We start from the raw sequence: 17,545 nt of genomic DNA, 5'->3' as shown, positions 1-17,545 counted from the left end.
CCCCAAATTTTGCTCTTTTGCAAAAAACGGTTTTGGAGTTATGATCCATTAAGTACTTTTGATCGCTGTAGCGCCACCATCAGGCCGATTGGGGCGAGACTTGGTGTCGTTGTAGACGGTGTGAGTACTACCATCCCTCAAAGTTTCAAATCTCTACGACTTACGGTTTGGTCTGCCGGATCACTTTTAGGGGAGAATGCCGATTCTTTGAAATTCTAACAATTACAATCAGCGCTACACGCTTGAACCCCTAAATACAGTTTTAAAAGTGATATTGATAGCATAGTAAGCAGAAATTACTTTCTGATTCATTTTTGAACTCATTTTACACATGAGGGGCATAAATGGCACTTGAATGACCTGTCTGGCACAATTTATGGATTTTAATAGTTCCACTGTTGACAAAACAGATTCAGTGTGATTGCCATCATTAACATGAAACACTGAGATGAAGCAGTTAATGTCATCCTATCAAGACTTTCACACCCGCGTCTGATTAATCATAATTCAGCTGAAAGCTCTGCCAAATTCTTTTCATTTTGATTCACTGTAATTTTATGAATTCTAAGGCCCAGGGAAGTATGAAAACACATGAGTTACGCTCACCCTCTCTTCTGTTTGATCAGTGAGCCCTGAGGTGATACTGTACCAAAACACATCCAGATCTGATCTGCAGCTTGACATTTACCTGCTTAATTTATTGAGCAGCTGAAGATCTAGACATGCAGATCTTCTACAGAAACAGCATGTTCCTTTCTGTGTGTTTAAACATGCCAGAAGCTCTAATAATACTTTATCAGAACATATGCAAGTTTTGGGAAATTTAGGGAGATAATGAAGTCTTATAGGGACAGTTACCCAAAAATGAAAATTGACTCACACTCAAGTTGTTCCAAACCTGTGTAAATGTCTTTGTTCATGCTGAACACAAAGGAAGACATTTTAAAGACTATGGGTTACCAAATTTTTTGAACAGCAAATCATCATATTAGAGTGATTTCTGAAGGATCATGTGACACTGAAGACTGGAGTAATGATGCTGAAAATTTTGCTTTGATCACAGCAATAAATGACATTTTAACAAAGCAGAACAAAATAATGTGCATTATGGCACAGCCCACTTCATAAACCCTCTCATGCCATCAAATGTGTTCATTGTCATATGTCAAAAAATGTAATTATTGTTCATGGAGTCAATAATTACATTTCTACTGCAAAACTGATTCATTATGACATGTGAACAGGTATGAAATTAAAGGATTTTCATAATTATCAGAGAGGATTATACATCTTGTCTTAAGCTTAACAACCAATTCCCCAGAGCAACTGCTTTTATCATGTTTTAGCCGGCACACATTTTTGGCAAGGAGATTGTAATTGCAGGTCTTGGAGTTTCCCGGATATTTTAATAAATGTAAAACACAGCAAATGGGTATATTTTAGTTAAGGGATGAAACAAGGTCTATATACTTCATTTGAATTAATCGGAGAGTCGGGGTCTGCGTCTTACTTTCTTTTTAGTAGTAATTGTATTCTTTCTGTTTGCATATGATGCTCTGAGTTTCAATTTCATGGAAAATGAAAATCCAGTCCTTTCCGATATGAAGGGATTATTGGGTCAGATTGAAAACTAAAAGTCTAAAACTAAAAGTCTTAAACGAAAACCAAAAGTCTAAGTTTGAAACTAAAAGTCTAAGTCGAAAACTAAAAGTCTAAGTCGAAAATGAATTGGGTATTTAGGATAGGGCATTTGGTATTTAGGATTGGGCATTTGGTATTTAGGATTGGGCATTTGGTCTTTTAGCCATTTAGGATTTAGCATTGGGCATTTAGGGATTTAGGATTGGGCATTTAATCATTTAGCCATTTAGGATTGGGCATTTGAGGATTGAGGAGTGTATGCAAATAAGGAGGCGTGGCCCAAATACTGGAGGCTGGGTTTGAAATGGCTGGTGCAGATGCACCTTATGGACAGCAGAGGGAGCTCCAGTCAGTCCAGTGCTAAGGAGCACACTGTAATGAAACCAAACAGAGCGAGTGAGCAAGTCTGGAGCGAGGACTGTACTTTATAATGTGATAACTTCAACTTAATGACAGCGTTGTATAGGGGTACTGGAACGGTACATGTATTCCTATTGAACCGAAACGGTAGCCTACGGGCGTCACGGTTCGGTGCACGAATTTACACGGAGAATACACGGTATAAAAATAAATAAAACTCTAAATAGCGATACATTTCGCTCTACTCGCGTTTGGTGTGAACGCAGCATAATAAACAGGCTGCGATATCAAGATTGCAATGCTGGAGTGTGTGTGTGCGCGCGAGAGAGAGGGGGAGGCGTGGGCGCGAACGAACTAGGTGTGTGTGTGTGTGTGTGAGAGAGAGAGAGAGAGAGAGAGAGAGAGAGAAGAGAGAGTGTGTGTGTGTGATTTTGGTTGGGTGACAGTTGTAGGTTACAGTTTGACAAGATTTTAGAGTGTGACAAAAGCATGTTGTATTTTATTGCGAGTGTACACAAATATACACACTTTGCAGTTTTAACTTTGCAGCACACACTTCAACATTGCAACCTTGACGTCGCAGCCTGTTTATTATGCTACGTTCACACCAAACGCGAGTAGAGCGAAATGTATCGCTATTTAGAGTTTTATTTATTTTTATACCGTGTATTCTCCGTGTAAATTCGTGCACCGAACCGTGACGCCCGTAGGCTACCGGCTCGGTTCAATAGGAATACATGTACCGTTCCAGTACCCCTATACAACGCTGTCATTAAGTTGAAGTTATCACATTATAAAGTACAGTCCTCGCTCCAGACCTGCTCACTCGCTCTGTTTGGTTTCATTACAGTGTGCTCCTTAGCACTGGACTGACTGGAGCTCCCTCTGCTGTCCATAAGGTGCATCTGCACCAGCCATTTCAAACCCAGCCTCCAGTATTTGGGCCACGCCTCCTTATTTGCATACACTCCTCAATCCTCAATCATCAAATGCCCAATCCTAAATCCCTAAATGCCCAATCCTAAATCCTAAATGGCTAAATGACCAAATGCCCAATCCTAAATACGAAATGCCCTATCCTAAATACCAAATGCCCAATCCTAAATACCAAATGCCCAATCCTAAATACCAAATGCCCAATCCTAAATACCAAATGCCAAATCCTAAATACCAAATGCCCAATCCTAAATACCAAATTCATTCTTGACTTAGACTTTTAGTTTTCGACTTAGACTTTTAGTTTCAAACTTGGTTTTCGTTTAAGACTTTTAGTTTTAGACTTTTAGTTTTCAATCTGACCCAATAATCCCTCCATATTCCGATAACAAAACAAGCATTTCACTAAATACATAACTGAAACAGAATATTACAAAACTCATATGACTCCAAAATGTGACCCAATTCCGATTTTTTACTCGTATGCGACACAGATCGGATGTGTTCTATGACAGTGTAAACAGGAAAAAAAACGCATGCATTCGGATATTTCGAGATCGGTTTCAGGCCTCGTTCATATGTGGAAATAAATCAGATGTTATCGGATATGTGCCAATGCGACTGTCATGTAAACACATTGAGATGTAGAACAATAATCTGGTATAGTTTGCAGAAAACAATTTGATTTAATTTTTTATGAATTTATTAAATATTGCTGTATAACAAGGTATACAGTATAGGACTTTGGCAGTTAATTATTAAATAAAAAAACAGTAGATCAACATGAAAATCACCACAGTGGTAGTCTGTGAGATGTAGAACAATAATCTGGTGGAGTTTGCAGAAAACAATTTGATTAAATTTTTTTTATGAATTTATGAAATATTGCTGTATAACAAGGTATACAGTATAGGACTTTGGCAGTTAATTATTAAATAATAAAACAGTAGAACAACATGAAAATCACCACAGTGGTAGTCTGTGAGATGTAGAACAATAATCTGGTGGAATTTGCAGAAAACAATATGATTTTATTTATTTTATTATGAATATTTTTTAAAAAGTCTGCCGACACCAAGCGCATACACCTTGAGCCTACCACGCAACCTCGTGTAGACGCGCAATATATTTTTAAGCGTAGATGGCGTGACCGTGCTTTTCTGAAGCACAGATGGCGTGACCGCAGTCGCGCACCTGCGGATGGACGGATGGCCCGATGAAACATTGTTGATGAATGGAGATGAATGTGGACACACGTTGACACAACATATCAAAGGTTGGCGCTTGCTCATCCTAAAATTTCGGACCCACTGCCCGCCACGATCTCATCAAAGTGCGTTTATTGCACGATTTTTTTTTCCACGTGGCATTTACGCCAAAAATAGTTTTTGCGTGCATGATACGCACTTTATGGCGTTTAATACAGCACGTTTACAGTGCGTATCATATGCAAGCAAAAACTATTTTTGGCGTATAAATGGCATGAGAAATAAAATTTGTGCTATAGATAGCCTACTCACTTTTATGAGATCGTGTTGTATGTTCCCACCTGCCCTGAGATCTCGCTGCGCGTTCGTCCATCTGAGCAAGAAGACCCCTTTAAACATGCGCGATGTTTCAGTCAAGTGTAAACACATGACTCGTATATGGGTCACAATTTAAAGAACGTGTAAACGGACGGTAAAAAAAATCGGATATAGGCAACAAATCAGAATTGGGCATCAAGACCTGCAGTGTAAACGAGGAGGCCACCATTAATTTGATGCATCATAAAATGTATTCATTGTGTGTTTACTGGACAGCACAAGTCATTTGCAATTGCAAAGTCAAACATGATGAATTTTAGAGCATAGTGCCCAACACCAATGTCTTGGGTTCGATTCCCTAGGAAGGCATGAACTGATAATATGTATATTTTGAATCCGATTACATTTATGCATTTGGCAAATGCTTTTATCCAAAGCAACTTACATTGCATTCAAGGTAGCCTATATGTTTTATCAGTTCATGCATTCCCTGGGAATCAAACCCATGACCTGTTTGAGCTACAGAAATGCTGCATATGCATTTTTTTTTATTTAACCACGAGAGAACCATAAAAAATCTCTTTTACAGCAGTGTCCTGGCCAAGATAGCCGGCCCGGATATACAAATACACACATAACAACAACAACATACAATAAAATATCAATAAAAATGCAGCCTTAGAAGCATTTGCAATTTACTAAATCTTCTTTAATCTTTAGTGCATGCATAAGTGTTTTAATATTAGACACTAAAAGACACCAAATGATTAAGCCGCCTCAATTTCATTTGAAGAGAGTTCCAGTCCGAAGGGGCAGCTAAAGGCATTTTACCTAATTTAGTTCTAGCAGGAGGTACATAGAGATTATAATATGACAGTAAATGCATTAAATCTGCTTTTTGTTGGATCGAACAACAGGTGGTAAAAAAAAAAACAATATTGTTTTGTATTTCATTAAGTACAAATACATTTTCCTTCGAACAGCAGGAGAAGACCAAGCAACTCCATTACTGTATATATTGCACAATGATGTGTTGAGAATTTACAATTCGTCAATAATCTTAAGGCACCTGAGCATCCTGGGACACAAGAGGGCTGGAACTGAATAGGTTCTTCTAGAATTCAATAACCACATACATTTTGTTTTCTCAACTTTTAAAACCAGCTTTAATGTATAAAAGCTTGCTTGAATAATATCAAAAACAGATTGTAAATCACCCAGAGCTTGTTTTTTTGTTGTTTTTGTAGGAGCAGAGAAAAAGATGAGTTTCCTCAGCATAAAAAGGGAAAATCTTACATTTTCAATGTTAACATCAAGACTATTTATATATTTAGTAAATAATAATGGCCCCAGTACAGATCCTTGGGGGACTCCCTTAACCACTTTCATAAATTGATACCTTCCACCTGCACACATTTAGTTCTTCCCTTTAAATAAGAATTAAACCACAATGTTGCTTGTGTTGTGTGCAATATAAGTTGCTTTGGATAAAAGCGTCTGCCAAATGCATTAATGCAAATTAAAGTTTTGTGTAAGAAAAATTTGATTATTACATTGGAATAATGAAAACAACTATGTCGTGTAAGTTGTGTTCACAAAGTACCATTGGAGCTGAGGAGTTAAGGGACGAGAAAACATTTCTTATTCTTCATTAAGTTTCACATCGTTCCAGAGCTCTTCACTTTATAAGACCCTCTTCACCAACCTCATTGTGTTCCTCATAGTTGGCATGAGGTAAAGTGCTTGTGTATTCCTGCATGTTAAAGCTGGGCTCCAACATGTTCACATTAAATAAAATCTCTTTGAAGAGGAAATCTAATCCCTCTAAGCTATGCATGCATTCCCGAAACCACCAATAGCAACAATAACAGTTGTCTCGGATTAAAAAACAAATGAAACACATTAAACACAAAGCGCTGTGGTTCCTTAGGCAAAATGAGCATTGAACGATGTTTTTGCATTCGTGACCTAAATATTTAACCTGACCCGCACATATTTGGATACGGTTTGCTTTCCTTATATTCTGCATTATTGGCTCTGAAAGGATGTTGTTGCACACCTGAATTGGTTTTTATGCATTAATCCCTGATGATAAAGTTCCCTGAGGCCCCGATCACCTGCAGGGTTGGGCAGAATATACTTAAAGGAGAACTCCGGCGCAAAATGAACCTTTGGTCTAATAAAACATTGGTACCTATAGTCAACCGTTCTCTGAGATTTGTTTTCATGATAATCGAATGTAAAGAGTTGTATCTCTAAAAACTGTTTAACGTATAACGCTAGTAATGGGGGCATCTATTAAGTAAAAAGAAATCGCTAGTTAATACCACTAACAAGGCTCAAAATAGCCCCACACTAACACAGTAACATAATGAGGGTCCCTACATGCAAAATGAAGCATTGAGAACTTTGTAAGTGCACAGACCGTTTAATAAGAAGATATTTTATGAAGACAGTCCACTTCGTGTGTACAGACAGGAGCCATCTTTGGAAAACAGTCTCGACTAATCAAACCACGAACGACGTGCTAAGTGAGCTGAACTGTATGAATGGCGTTCATGGTTTGATTAGTCGAGACTGTTTTCCAAAGATGGCTCCTGTCTGTATACACGAAGTGGACCGTCTTTATAAAATATCTTCTTATTAAACGGTCTGTACACTTACAAAGTTCTCAATGCTTCGTTTTGCATGCAGGGAGCCTCATTATGTTACTGTGTTCGTGTGGGGCTATTTTGAGTCTTGTTAGTGGTATAAACTAGCGATTTCTTTTTACTTAATAGATGCCCCATTACTAACGTTATACGTTAAACAGTTTTTAGAGATACAACTCTTTACATTCGATTATCATGAAAACAAATCTCAGAGAACGGTTGACTAGGTACCAATGTTTTATTAGACCAAAGGTTCATTTTGCGCCGGAGTTCTCCTTTAAAGGAAAATAAATACTCTCTCTCTGCATGCAGTGACATTAGACACACACTTTATCATAGGCCTATAATATTATTATTGTATATATTTCATTGTAAAAATCAATGTTTTTGGCTGGCAAAAGGTTTGTCAAGCTGAGTCAAACCTCGTCTTTTTGAGTGATTCACTAAAAAGAGCCAGCTCAAAAGAATATTTTTCAACTAACTACAGTGGTTGCACTGAATGTTATTCGACTCACTAAAACGAACCGGCTCATAAAAGTAATTTGTTAGTGAACTGAACTACCAACCCGATCACACTAAATGTGTCTCTATAGCACGCATTGTGTTTATCGTGCAATTTATACGCGAAAATTAGTTTTTACGTGCATATGATACGCAGTTTTCGAGTGCATTTGATACGCACTTTATTGAGTGTAATACACATGTACCCCACACCACTAATCCTACCGAAACGTAATACACACGCACCCGACACCACTACTAAACCTACCCATGCGTATATCATATGCACGTAAAAACTAATTTTCGCGTATAAATTGCATGGGTAGATTTAGTAGTGGTGTCGGGTGCGTGTGTACTACGTTTCGGTAGGATTAGTGGTGTGGGGTGCGTGTGTATTACACGCAATAAAGTGCGTATCAAATGCACGCGAAAACTGCGTATCATATGCACGTAAAAATTCATTTTCGCGTATAAATTGCACGATCAACACAACGCGTATAGAGACGCATTTTCATCTAGTCGCCTTGTTAAATGCCTGTGTTGTTGATTTACTACTAAAAGAACCTGCTCATTAGAATCATTTTTTTGCAAACAGCTCTACGCTTGTTGCAATTAATGTTTTGACTAACAAAAAAGGGGGAGTCATTTGTTCGTAAATTGAACTAATAGTATTTAGTGATATACAATAAATGTATATTCTGTCATCATTTACTCACCCAGTTGTTCCAAATGTGTATAAATTATTTGTTCTGCTGAACACAAAGAAAGATATTTTGAAGAATGTTTTTAACCAAACAGTTGTGGGGCAACATTGACATCCATATATATATTTTTCCCCATATGGCCCACAACTGTTTGCTCGAACACACCAATAGATTCACTAAAAAGAACTGACTTAGAGTCATTGTTTTATGGGTCTACACTGGTTGCACTGTATGGAGGACCAGCTCTACCATATTTAAAAATAAATACAGAAATAAATAAATGCTCAATAAATAAATAAGCATACAATTAATTGCCCCAAAAAATACAATAAACAAACAAATGTAGGTAGAAATTAAATGATACAGTGAGACATAAATGTATATATCTCTTTTAATTAGCTTCTTTATTTATTCATCTTTGTAATAATTACCTTATTTATTTATTGTCCGTTATAATCTTCAACTTTATTTATTAATTACTTATTTTTTTAAGTATTTATTTATGTGCATGTTATAATATTTTTGTCTGTTTTATTCTTCCTTTGTATTTTTTTACCCTATTTATTTCTTCAATGCTATTTATTTCTGCCTGTCGTTTTTACATTTCTGTATGCATTTCTGCCTCATTATGCAAATGAGGAGGGGCTGTGTCTTAAGGGGTCAACTTCTGCCCATTGGTTGGTTAGCATTTTACTGCATCGGTCAAAATACAAAGGAAGAATAAAACAGACAAAAATATTATAACATGCACATAAATAAATAAGGTAATTATTACAAAGATGAATAAATAAAGAAGCTAATTTAGAGATATATACATTTATGTCTCACTGTATCATTTAATTTCTACCTACATTTGTTTGTTTATTGTATTTTTTTGGAGCAATTAATTGTATGCTTATTTATTTATTGAGCATTTATTTATTTCTGTATTTATTTTTAAATATGGTAGAGCTGGTCCTCCATAGGCACTGAATGATGTTGACTCACTAAAACAAGTTGATAAAAGTAGGCTAATTTGTTCATGATTCGTAAATTTATAGCTATTCGCGTTGTATACATAGACTGTCAAAAGGTTGTATATTGTTGATTCCCTGAACTGATTAATTAGAGTCATTTCTGTGAATATCATAAGGATTGGTAAAAACTATAAGTTGACTGTAGTGATACATCTGTGTAACGCTTGAGTCCTCAGGCTTTTGAACCATAAAGATAACTATCTTCATTACTCAAGTCATATCATTACCAGGGTAAATTACATTTTACAGCCTCCATTTGCGCATTTGATGTATAGAAATCCAACTTCGCTGCGGGATATGTTTGGCCCGAAGGCAGAATAAACTGTAACGACTGGAAACAGTTTATCACAGAGGAAGCCAATTTCTGAAGACACTTGCCGAGATGTTATCTGAGCAGACATGCCTTAACCATTTATCACCACACCGAGGAAGAGAGAGGAAAACTGGCGTAAAGGTGCAGAAACGGGACTTCACATGTTACTCGTGAAACGAGAGCTTCGGGACAACAGTTGCACGCTGGAACCTGCAGGACAGGCGGATATTCAGACAGCGTGTCTAAAGCGTTTGCTATTGACAAGAACGTGATGGTTGCATGGGAGAATTTGGCACATCCTTCACTAAGAAAACAATAGCATGGCACTATGTATTTGGGAGATTTACCATGGTATACCATTGTATTCGTTAAAGAACCTTTACGTGCAATTTAAATACCAATGTTATATTGTAAGTTTGCATGTAAAAAACAGATTAGGAAAGATTTATTTATGACAATAATCCAGTGGTGAATTCAGGTTGAGTGGGACATTTAAGTTTCTCAATGGGGAAATGTGTCCCAAACACACTGATTTCACCCCTACATATAAAAGTACTATCCGATACTGTCACTGTACCGCCATGTAAAAGATGACCTTTAGAAAGTAAATTTAGCAATCTGTTTCACAAGAGCCACAGGCTATAATTCTCTGGCTTTTTATTGACCCTGTTATATTGCACAACGTGTCTTTTATTTCACGGTAAAGTGAAAGTAGGTTACAACACAATTACAACTATATTTCACATGTCCTGAAATGGATTATTACTGTCTCCTACTCTCTAAAGAGAAACTCAAAACATGTCAGATTTTCCAAGACACTTTGTTAGTCTTCAATCAAAATTCAGAGATCTTTCTATTAATTTTATGTCTCTATACTCTTAGTATGACAACTATTACTCATTTATTTCTTCTAAGGGATTTTAGGAGAATCATCTGATACTTAAAATAAACATAACTCAGTTTTGAAAAATCATCTCACAATTATCAACTTGCATCATGTAAAAAAAAGAAAAGAAAAGATAAATCCAGTTGTTTTCAAACATTTTATTTTTTATTTATGAGCAAAAATCTGCAGTGTAAAGAATATTTGATCAGGAGCACAAAGAGCTTGTGGCCCAGTTTCAAAACAGCCGAACAATAAAACTCATTGCATCACGTCCTCTATAAAGATACTTTCTCACTGGATCGGGTGTTAAAGTGAACATTAAATGTGAAAAACAGCAGTTCCACTTAAATAATAAACTCTACTAAACATATAAAACCTCACCTAAATAGACAGAGTAAAGAAATTGAGATTTACAAACATAAATGAGATCTATGAACATTCATTTGATCAATATAGGCTATAATCACTTAAGCTTATTGCATTAAGCACAATAACAAATCATAATTTACAATGCATTATAATACCGTACAAACTCCAAAATCTCTTGTCGGTGCGTCTGCTGTATAATAAACTCATAAGGAAATAGAAGGATTATCTGTGTTGCTTGCAAAACCTTCCCACCCACAGTTATAGCTAATTATTGTCTAATATTTTATCACACTGACTGTTTATTATAGATACTGTGGGGCAAAAAGCAGTCAGTCAAAGTGTGCAAAGTGAAAGTTCATGATACAATAGCTTAATACGACCCCTGTACAATTAAGCTCTGTTCTAAAACCTAGTGAGCTGCCTACATAGCAAGCATCAAATACTACATACATTGCGAAAGGAATTCAAATATACTTTATTTTTATGGTTATTAGATTATTGTATTGTTAGCTTAGCAACATGCAATGCCGAATTATAAGTCTTACACGAGGAGCACTGATTGAGTTGCTTATATGCACTTAGAAGTAGACATCAAGGCAGCTCACGAGGTTTGGTAACACAGCCTGGAAGTGAGGGTTACAGCAGCATGTGGAAAAGGGAAAATAGTGGCCATCTCCCATTCTGTGCATTAAACCAGCAGTCCGTCAGTGAAGAGACAAAGGTCTGGAAACAGGAAATACCACCTGATACCACAGGAAGTGGAAAACACAGGAAGTACTGTGAAGAACACCAGCCAATCCATGCTGAAATATGCGCTCGGAGAGCCGGAACTCAAAGAAAGAATGTGATTGGCCGAGACACTCGGGCAGCTTTCCCACTGGTCATCTCGCTTGTTTAGCCCCTTACATTCTGTATATCAAAAGAAAAGGAATGCATAACAGATTTATATTTTAAACATACTGTATTTCTTTGACAAAATGAATATTTTATAATTATTATGGATATTATGGCATTTTTGTACATTCAAGGCAAGACACCACAGGTGAATTAAACTTTGAACCGATTGATGTATATCGCATACATTCCCTATAGTTGATTAACTCTTTACCCGCCATTGATGGAATTTTACGTCATTTTTGAGACAACACTTCAAATTCCTTTTATAAGACGCTTCCCCAGCATTGATGACATTTTTCTTCTTTTATGAGACAACTCTTCCCCGCCATTGACTGAATTTTCCGGCTTTTCTGAGACGCTTCCCCACCATTGATAGAATTTTCCATTTTCTATGAGACAACTCTTCCCCGCCATTGAAGGGATTTTCCTGCTTTTATGAGACAACACTTCAAATTCCATTGACAGAATTATCCGTCTTTTATGACACAACACTTCCCTGCCATTGACGGATCTTTTATGAGACATTTCCACTATTGGCGGAATTTTCCGTCTTTTATGAGACAACGTTTCCTTGCCATTAACGGAATTTTCCATCTTTTATGAAACTTTTCCACTATTGGCAGAATTTTCCGTCTTTTATGAGACAACGTTTCCTTGCCATTAACGGAATTTTCCATCTTTTATGAAACTTTTCCACTATTGGCAGAATTTTCCGTCTTTTATGAGACAACGTTTCCTTGCCATTAACGGAATTTTCCATCTTTTATGAGACTTTTCCACTATTGGCGGAATTTTCCGGCTTTTATGAGACTTTTCCACTATTGGCGGAATTTTCCGTCTTTTATGAGACAACGTTTCCTTGCCATTAACGGAATTTTCCATCTTTTATGAGACTTTTCCACTATTGGCGGAATTTTCCGGCTTTTATGAGACAACGTTTCCTTGCCATTAACGGAATTTTCCATCTTTTATGAGACTTTTCCACTATTGGCGGAATTTTCCGTCTTTTATGAGACAACGTTTCCTTGCCATTAACGGAATTTTCCATCTTTTATGAGACTTTTCCACTATTGGCGGAATTTTCCATCTTTTATGAGACTTTTCCACTATTGGCGGAATTTTCCGTCTTTTATGAGACAACGTTTCCTTGCCATTAACGGAATTTTCCATCTTTTATGAGACTTTTCCACTATTGGCGGAATTTTTCGGCTTTTATGAGACAATGTTTCCTTGCCATTAACGGAATTTTCCATCTTTTATGAGACTTTTCCACTATTGACGGAATTTTCCGGCTTTTATGAGACAACGTTTCCTTACCATTAACGGAATTTTCCATCTTTTATGAGACTTTTCCACTATTGACGGAATTTTCCGGCTTTTATGAGACAACGTTTCCTTGCCATTAACGGAATTTTCCATCTTTTATGAGACTTTTCCACTATTGACGGAATTTTCCGGCTTTTATGAGACAACGTTTCCTTGCCATTAACGGAATTTTCCATCTTTTATGAGACTTTTCCACTATTGACGGAATTTTCCGGCTTTTATGAGACAACGTTTCCTTGCCATTAACGGAATTTTCCATCTTTTATGAGACTTTTCCACTATTGACGGAATTTTCCGGCTTTTATGAGACAACGTTTCCTTGCCATTAACGGAATTTTCCATCTTTTATGAGACTTTTCCACTATTGACGGAATTTTCCGGCTTTTATGAGACAACGTTTCCTTGCCATTAACGGAATTTTCCATCTTTTATGAGACTTTTCCACTATTGACGGAATTTTCCGGCTTTTATGAGACAACGTTTCCTTGCCATTAACGGAATTTTCCATCTTTTATGAGACTTTTCCACTATTGACGGAATTTTCCGGCTTTTATGAGACAACGTTTCCTTGCCATTAACGGAATTTTCCATCTTTTATGAGACTTTTCCACTATTGACGGAATTTTCCGGCTTTTATGAGACAACATTTCCTTGCCATTAACGGAATTTTCCATCTTTTATGAGACTTTTCCACTATTGACGGAATTTTCCGGCTTTTATGAGACAACGTTTCCTTGCCATTAACGGAATTTTCCATCTTTTATGAGACTTTTCCACTATTGACGGAATTTTCCGGCTTTTATGAGACAACGTTTCCTTGCCATTAACGGAATTTTCCATCTTTTATGAGACTTTTCCACTATTGACGGAATTTTCCGGCTTTTATGAGACAACGTTTCCTTGCCATTAACGGAATTTTCCATCTTTTATGAGACTTTTCCACTATTGACGGAATTTTCCGGCTTTTATGAGACAACGTTTCCTTGCCATTAACGGAATTTTCCATCTTTTATGAGACTTTTCCACTATTGACGGAATTTTCCGGCTTTTATGAGACAACGTTTCCTTGCCATTAACGGAATTTTCCATCTTTTATGAGACTTTTCCACTATTGGCGGAATTTTCCAAGACACAGGCGATGAAGAAGCGGAAACAAACGATAGAAGCATTGCTTTCACACGTTGTAGTTTTTTAAAAAAAAATGCTTTTTTAAATAAAATTTACCCACATGCATGAAGGTAGAATATTTTTTTTTTTTTTTTTTTACAGAGGCTCTCTTCTTTATTTCGATATATTGCGTGTTCAGATATTCCTACAACAAAGTATTCTAAGTTGTGTGAAAATTATCAAAAATGCTGGTGCTGGATGGCAACTTTAAAAAAAAAAAATTGGCGTGGAAAGAGTTAATTACAGTACATTAAGACAAATGATGCATTATCTAATTAAATATGCCCTAATTTTCATACATGTCCATAACATTTATCATTCATTACACCATAAATAAAAAAAACACTGTCAACAGGCAGAATATTTTTTTTCACTATATTTTTAAGAAATAAAATATAAAATCAGGCAAATGATTAACAACACCCTCAGCATATAAAAACCTTTAAAATATAGAAAACTAAAGTTTGGTGAATGTACAGTAAGTGCTTCTGACGTGGAGATTTGTATTGTATGCAGATGCAAATAAAGTCTAATAAAATAATAATAATACATAAATGTACAATTTAGATGTTTTCTTTCCACTAGTCTGAAGGAAAACATGTTATGCAAGCAAAATAGCTCAAAATTGACCAGTGAATTCATTTTGCCTGTAGTGTCTTGCCTTAAAAATATTCAATTTACTCAAAATATTCAAAATACTTTAATTTTTCACTCTGCAGGAGTATTAATAGGTGTATTAATAGGAGTATTAAAGCCAATAATGATTACAAATGATTGCTAAGAAAATAAAACAGAAATTATGATCTCCTATAGCAACATATACATTTTTAAAATGTACACACCTTCCTCTTCATAGATGAGGATGATTGCAGTCTGTCCACCCGCTGCATGATTTCATGGACCCATTTCTCTCTGGGATCAGCGCAAAACATACGGCCGTGTCTCAGTGTGAAGCTGCAAAACATTGCATTAAACATCATTAACCATGAGGTCTGATGTAGACGGAATATAACAGTCCAAATTGGGTAAGTGCATTTTCTCGCATCACACCTCTGAGTGTCCCGCGTCTCTCAAGTCAGACGTTCAAACGTGTTATGCACACACTTCCCATATGGAAAGAATTAAAACTCAAGACTTCTATATTTTCTATACCTGAAACATGTTATTTATGAGGTGATAAATGGACATGCAAAATTTAAAGTGGAGTCTTTGAAGTTTTACTTTTTATACACAGTAAGTGCACAAAATGGACATTTATAAATGATCATATTAGGCCGTGAGACAGAGGGTTGATTGCTACCATTTTGAGGGATTAAACCGCATGGTGATTTTTGTGTACTCTTTGTTTCAACCCAAATTTGGGTCAAATATGGACAAACCCAAATGTTGGGTTAAAAATGCAATTAAAAAATTTACAGTTGAAAGTGAAAGTTGAAGTTGGGTTAAAATTTGAAATGACATTTTTAACCCAACATTTGGGTTTGTCCATATTTTACCCAAATTTGGGTTAAAACAACCCAGCATTGTATAGAGTGGTATATGACCCTGTATTTGAAAAATGTGTGATAGCATAAGATTCAAGGTAGTTTTTGGTTACGGAGGACGATTTTTCAAACATATGTCAAGAAAAAGGATAAATGAATTTATCTTTAAATAAATTTTAAATTTTATAAAAATTATAATTATTTTTAATAAATTTTTTAAATTATAAAAGGATACATTTTTCTCTCTTGTAGTCACTGAACACCTTACCTTGAGGTAGGATGATATAAGTTTTGATTTCTAATGAAAGCTACCATGGATCGGATGCTATCACACATTTTCCAACACTAGAGATGTGTACCTTCATGAAAATCAAAAAGAAATTTAATCCCTCAAAATGGTACCGGTAGTCCAAATTTGGGGTCCCGTCTCATGGCCTATATATATGTTGCTTACACAATAGCAGGGATGTTGCAGCCTCCGTCCTGCTGTTGTTTTCTGTAGCTGGTCACTCTGTTCTTCATGGACTGTTTAACGTTTCTAACGTACCGCAGACAGCAGTCCTCATACGAGCCTGAGATACACAACATATCATAACTATTTTACAGTCCTTTACAGGTGGAGGATTTAGTGAATGTGTCACTGTCTCATAAAACTATAAATGTACAGGGAAGGGGTGAAAAGATTATCGTGTAAGAACGATCTCCCGGATGATTGCTAGCTTAAATTTTGAAGTACAATCAACTTGGATTTTTAGGTCATTTCAACTTAACTTACATTAAACGAACTTAAATGTGTTGAATCTTGTATAACTTATAAAAAAAGTTGAATTGCTTAACTTATTTTGATGAGTTAACGCCATGTAAAAACACATGTATCATAACTTTTTGATCATATCATGTATATAATTATTCAAAATATGCACGGCAAAGAAAACAAATGTTTAGTAACCATGAGATGTATATCAGCAGAACTTAATTTGTATTATTTCTTATTAAATTATTATTTGCTTTTATTTTACTAATCAGGAGTGGAGTAATTAATTAGTTATTGTTTCCAAAAAGACACATTCTACATGCTATATCACTAAAACTTATGACAATTATGCTAAACATGACAAAAAATAGACTTTGTTGTATTGCATGAGTGATTTTAATTAACGTTTAAAATCATGCATTTTAACATGAATTGCTGCACCGTTAAATAAGATGTTTGTGTGTTTTTTAGAATGAATTTGAAAAGGCAAAATGACTATTTGAGTTTGCAATTAATTTATTTGTTGTTGTTCTGAATCTCATAAGTGCAAACTAAAGCACTATGCAATGCGTTCCGGTATGTTTTCCTTAACTCTAATACATTGCAACCTCAAAAAGTAACCCGATTATTTAAAACACAAGCTTAACAGTTGCATCATCATCATCATCATTATGTGGCGTTTACCTTGAGCCAGTGTGAGGTAGAGGAAGCCCAGGAGGACGATGAAGAACAAGACGCTGAAGCGCATGATATCCCAGTGTCTCTATACTGTGTGTGCAATGAGACAAAAAATCACAAACTGAGAGTGTTTATATGAGAAACCTTATCAGCACCAGAGGCCGGTTTTCCCAAACACACTTATCCTTATTTCTCCAGCCTTGACCCTTGGACATCATTAACATATTAAGAGTGAACATAAAAGAGCTTTAAGTGTTGTCGGAAAAACACTTAAAAATTACGACAGATGCTGTAAAATCATCACCTCTGAATAAAACAAGCGACCATACTTAAACT

At 36.0% G+C, this 17,545-nt stretch overlaps 1 protein-coding gene across 1 annotated transcript; it reads right to left on the bottom strand.

Annotated features, from left to right (window-relative positions):
• Positions 1–11,464: 11,464 nt before the first annotated feature.
• ccl25a (chemokine (C-C motif) ligand 25a) lies at positions 11,465–17,325 on the bottom strand. Its single transcript, XM_056271695.1, has 4 exons — positions 17,216–17,325; positions 16,232–16,349; positions 15,136–15,247; positions 11,465–11,812 (listed from the first exon to the last, which is right to left on the bottom strand). Exons 1-4 carry the CDS (start codon positions 17,277–17,279, stop codon positions 11,798–11,800), a joined length of 309 nt encoding a protein of 102 aa, XP_056127670.1. The 5' UTR covers positions 17,280–17,325; the 3' UTR covers positions 11,465–11,797.
• Between the last annotated feature and the right edge of the window lie 220 nt (positions 17,326–17,545).

This window comes from Rhinichthys klamathensis, unplaced genomic scaffold, assembly GCF_029890125.1.
Source record: "Rhinichthys klamathensis goyatoka isolate OS25496 unplaced genomic scaffold, OSU_Roscu_1.1 h1tg000323l_1, whole genome shotgun sequence".
In the NCBI taxonomy this organism is placed as follows: Eukaryota; Metazoa; Chordata; class Actinopteri; order Cypriniformes; family Leuciscidae; genus Rhinichthys; species Rhinichthys klamathensis.
Note: the sequence above shows the minus strand (reverse complement) of the source record. Positions and strands in the feature narration are given on the sequence as shown.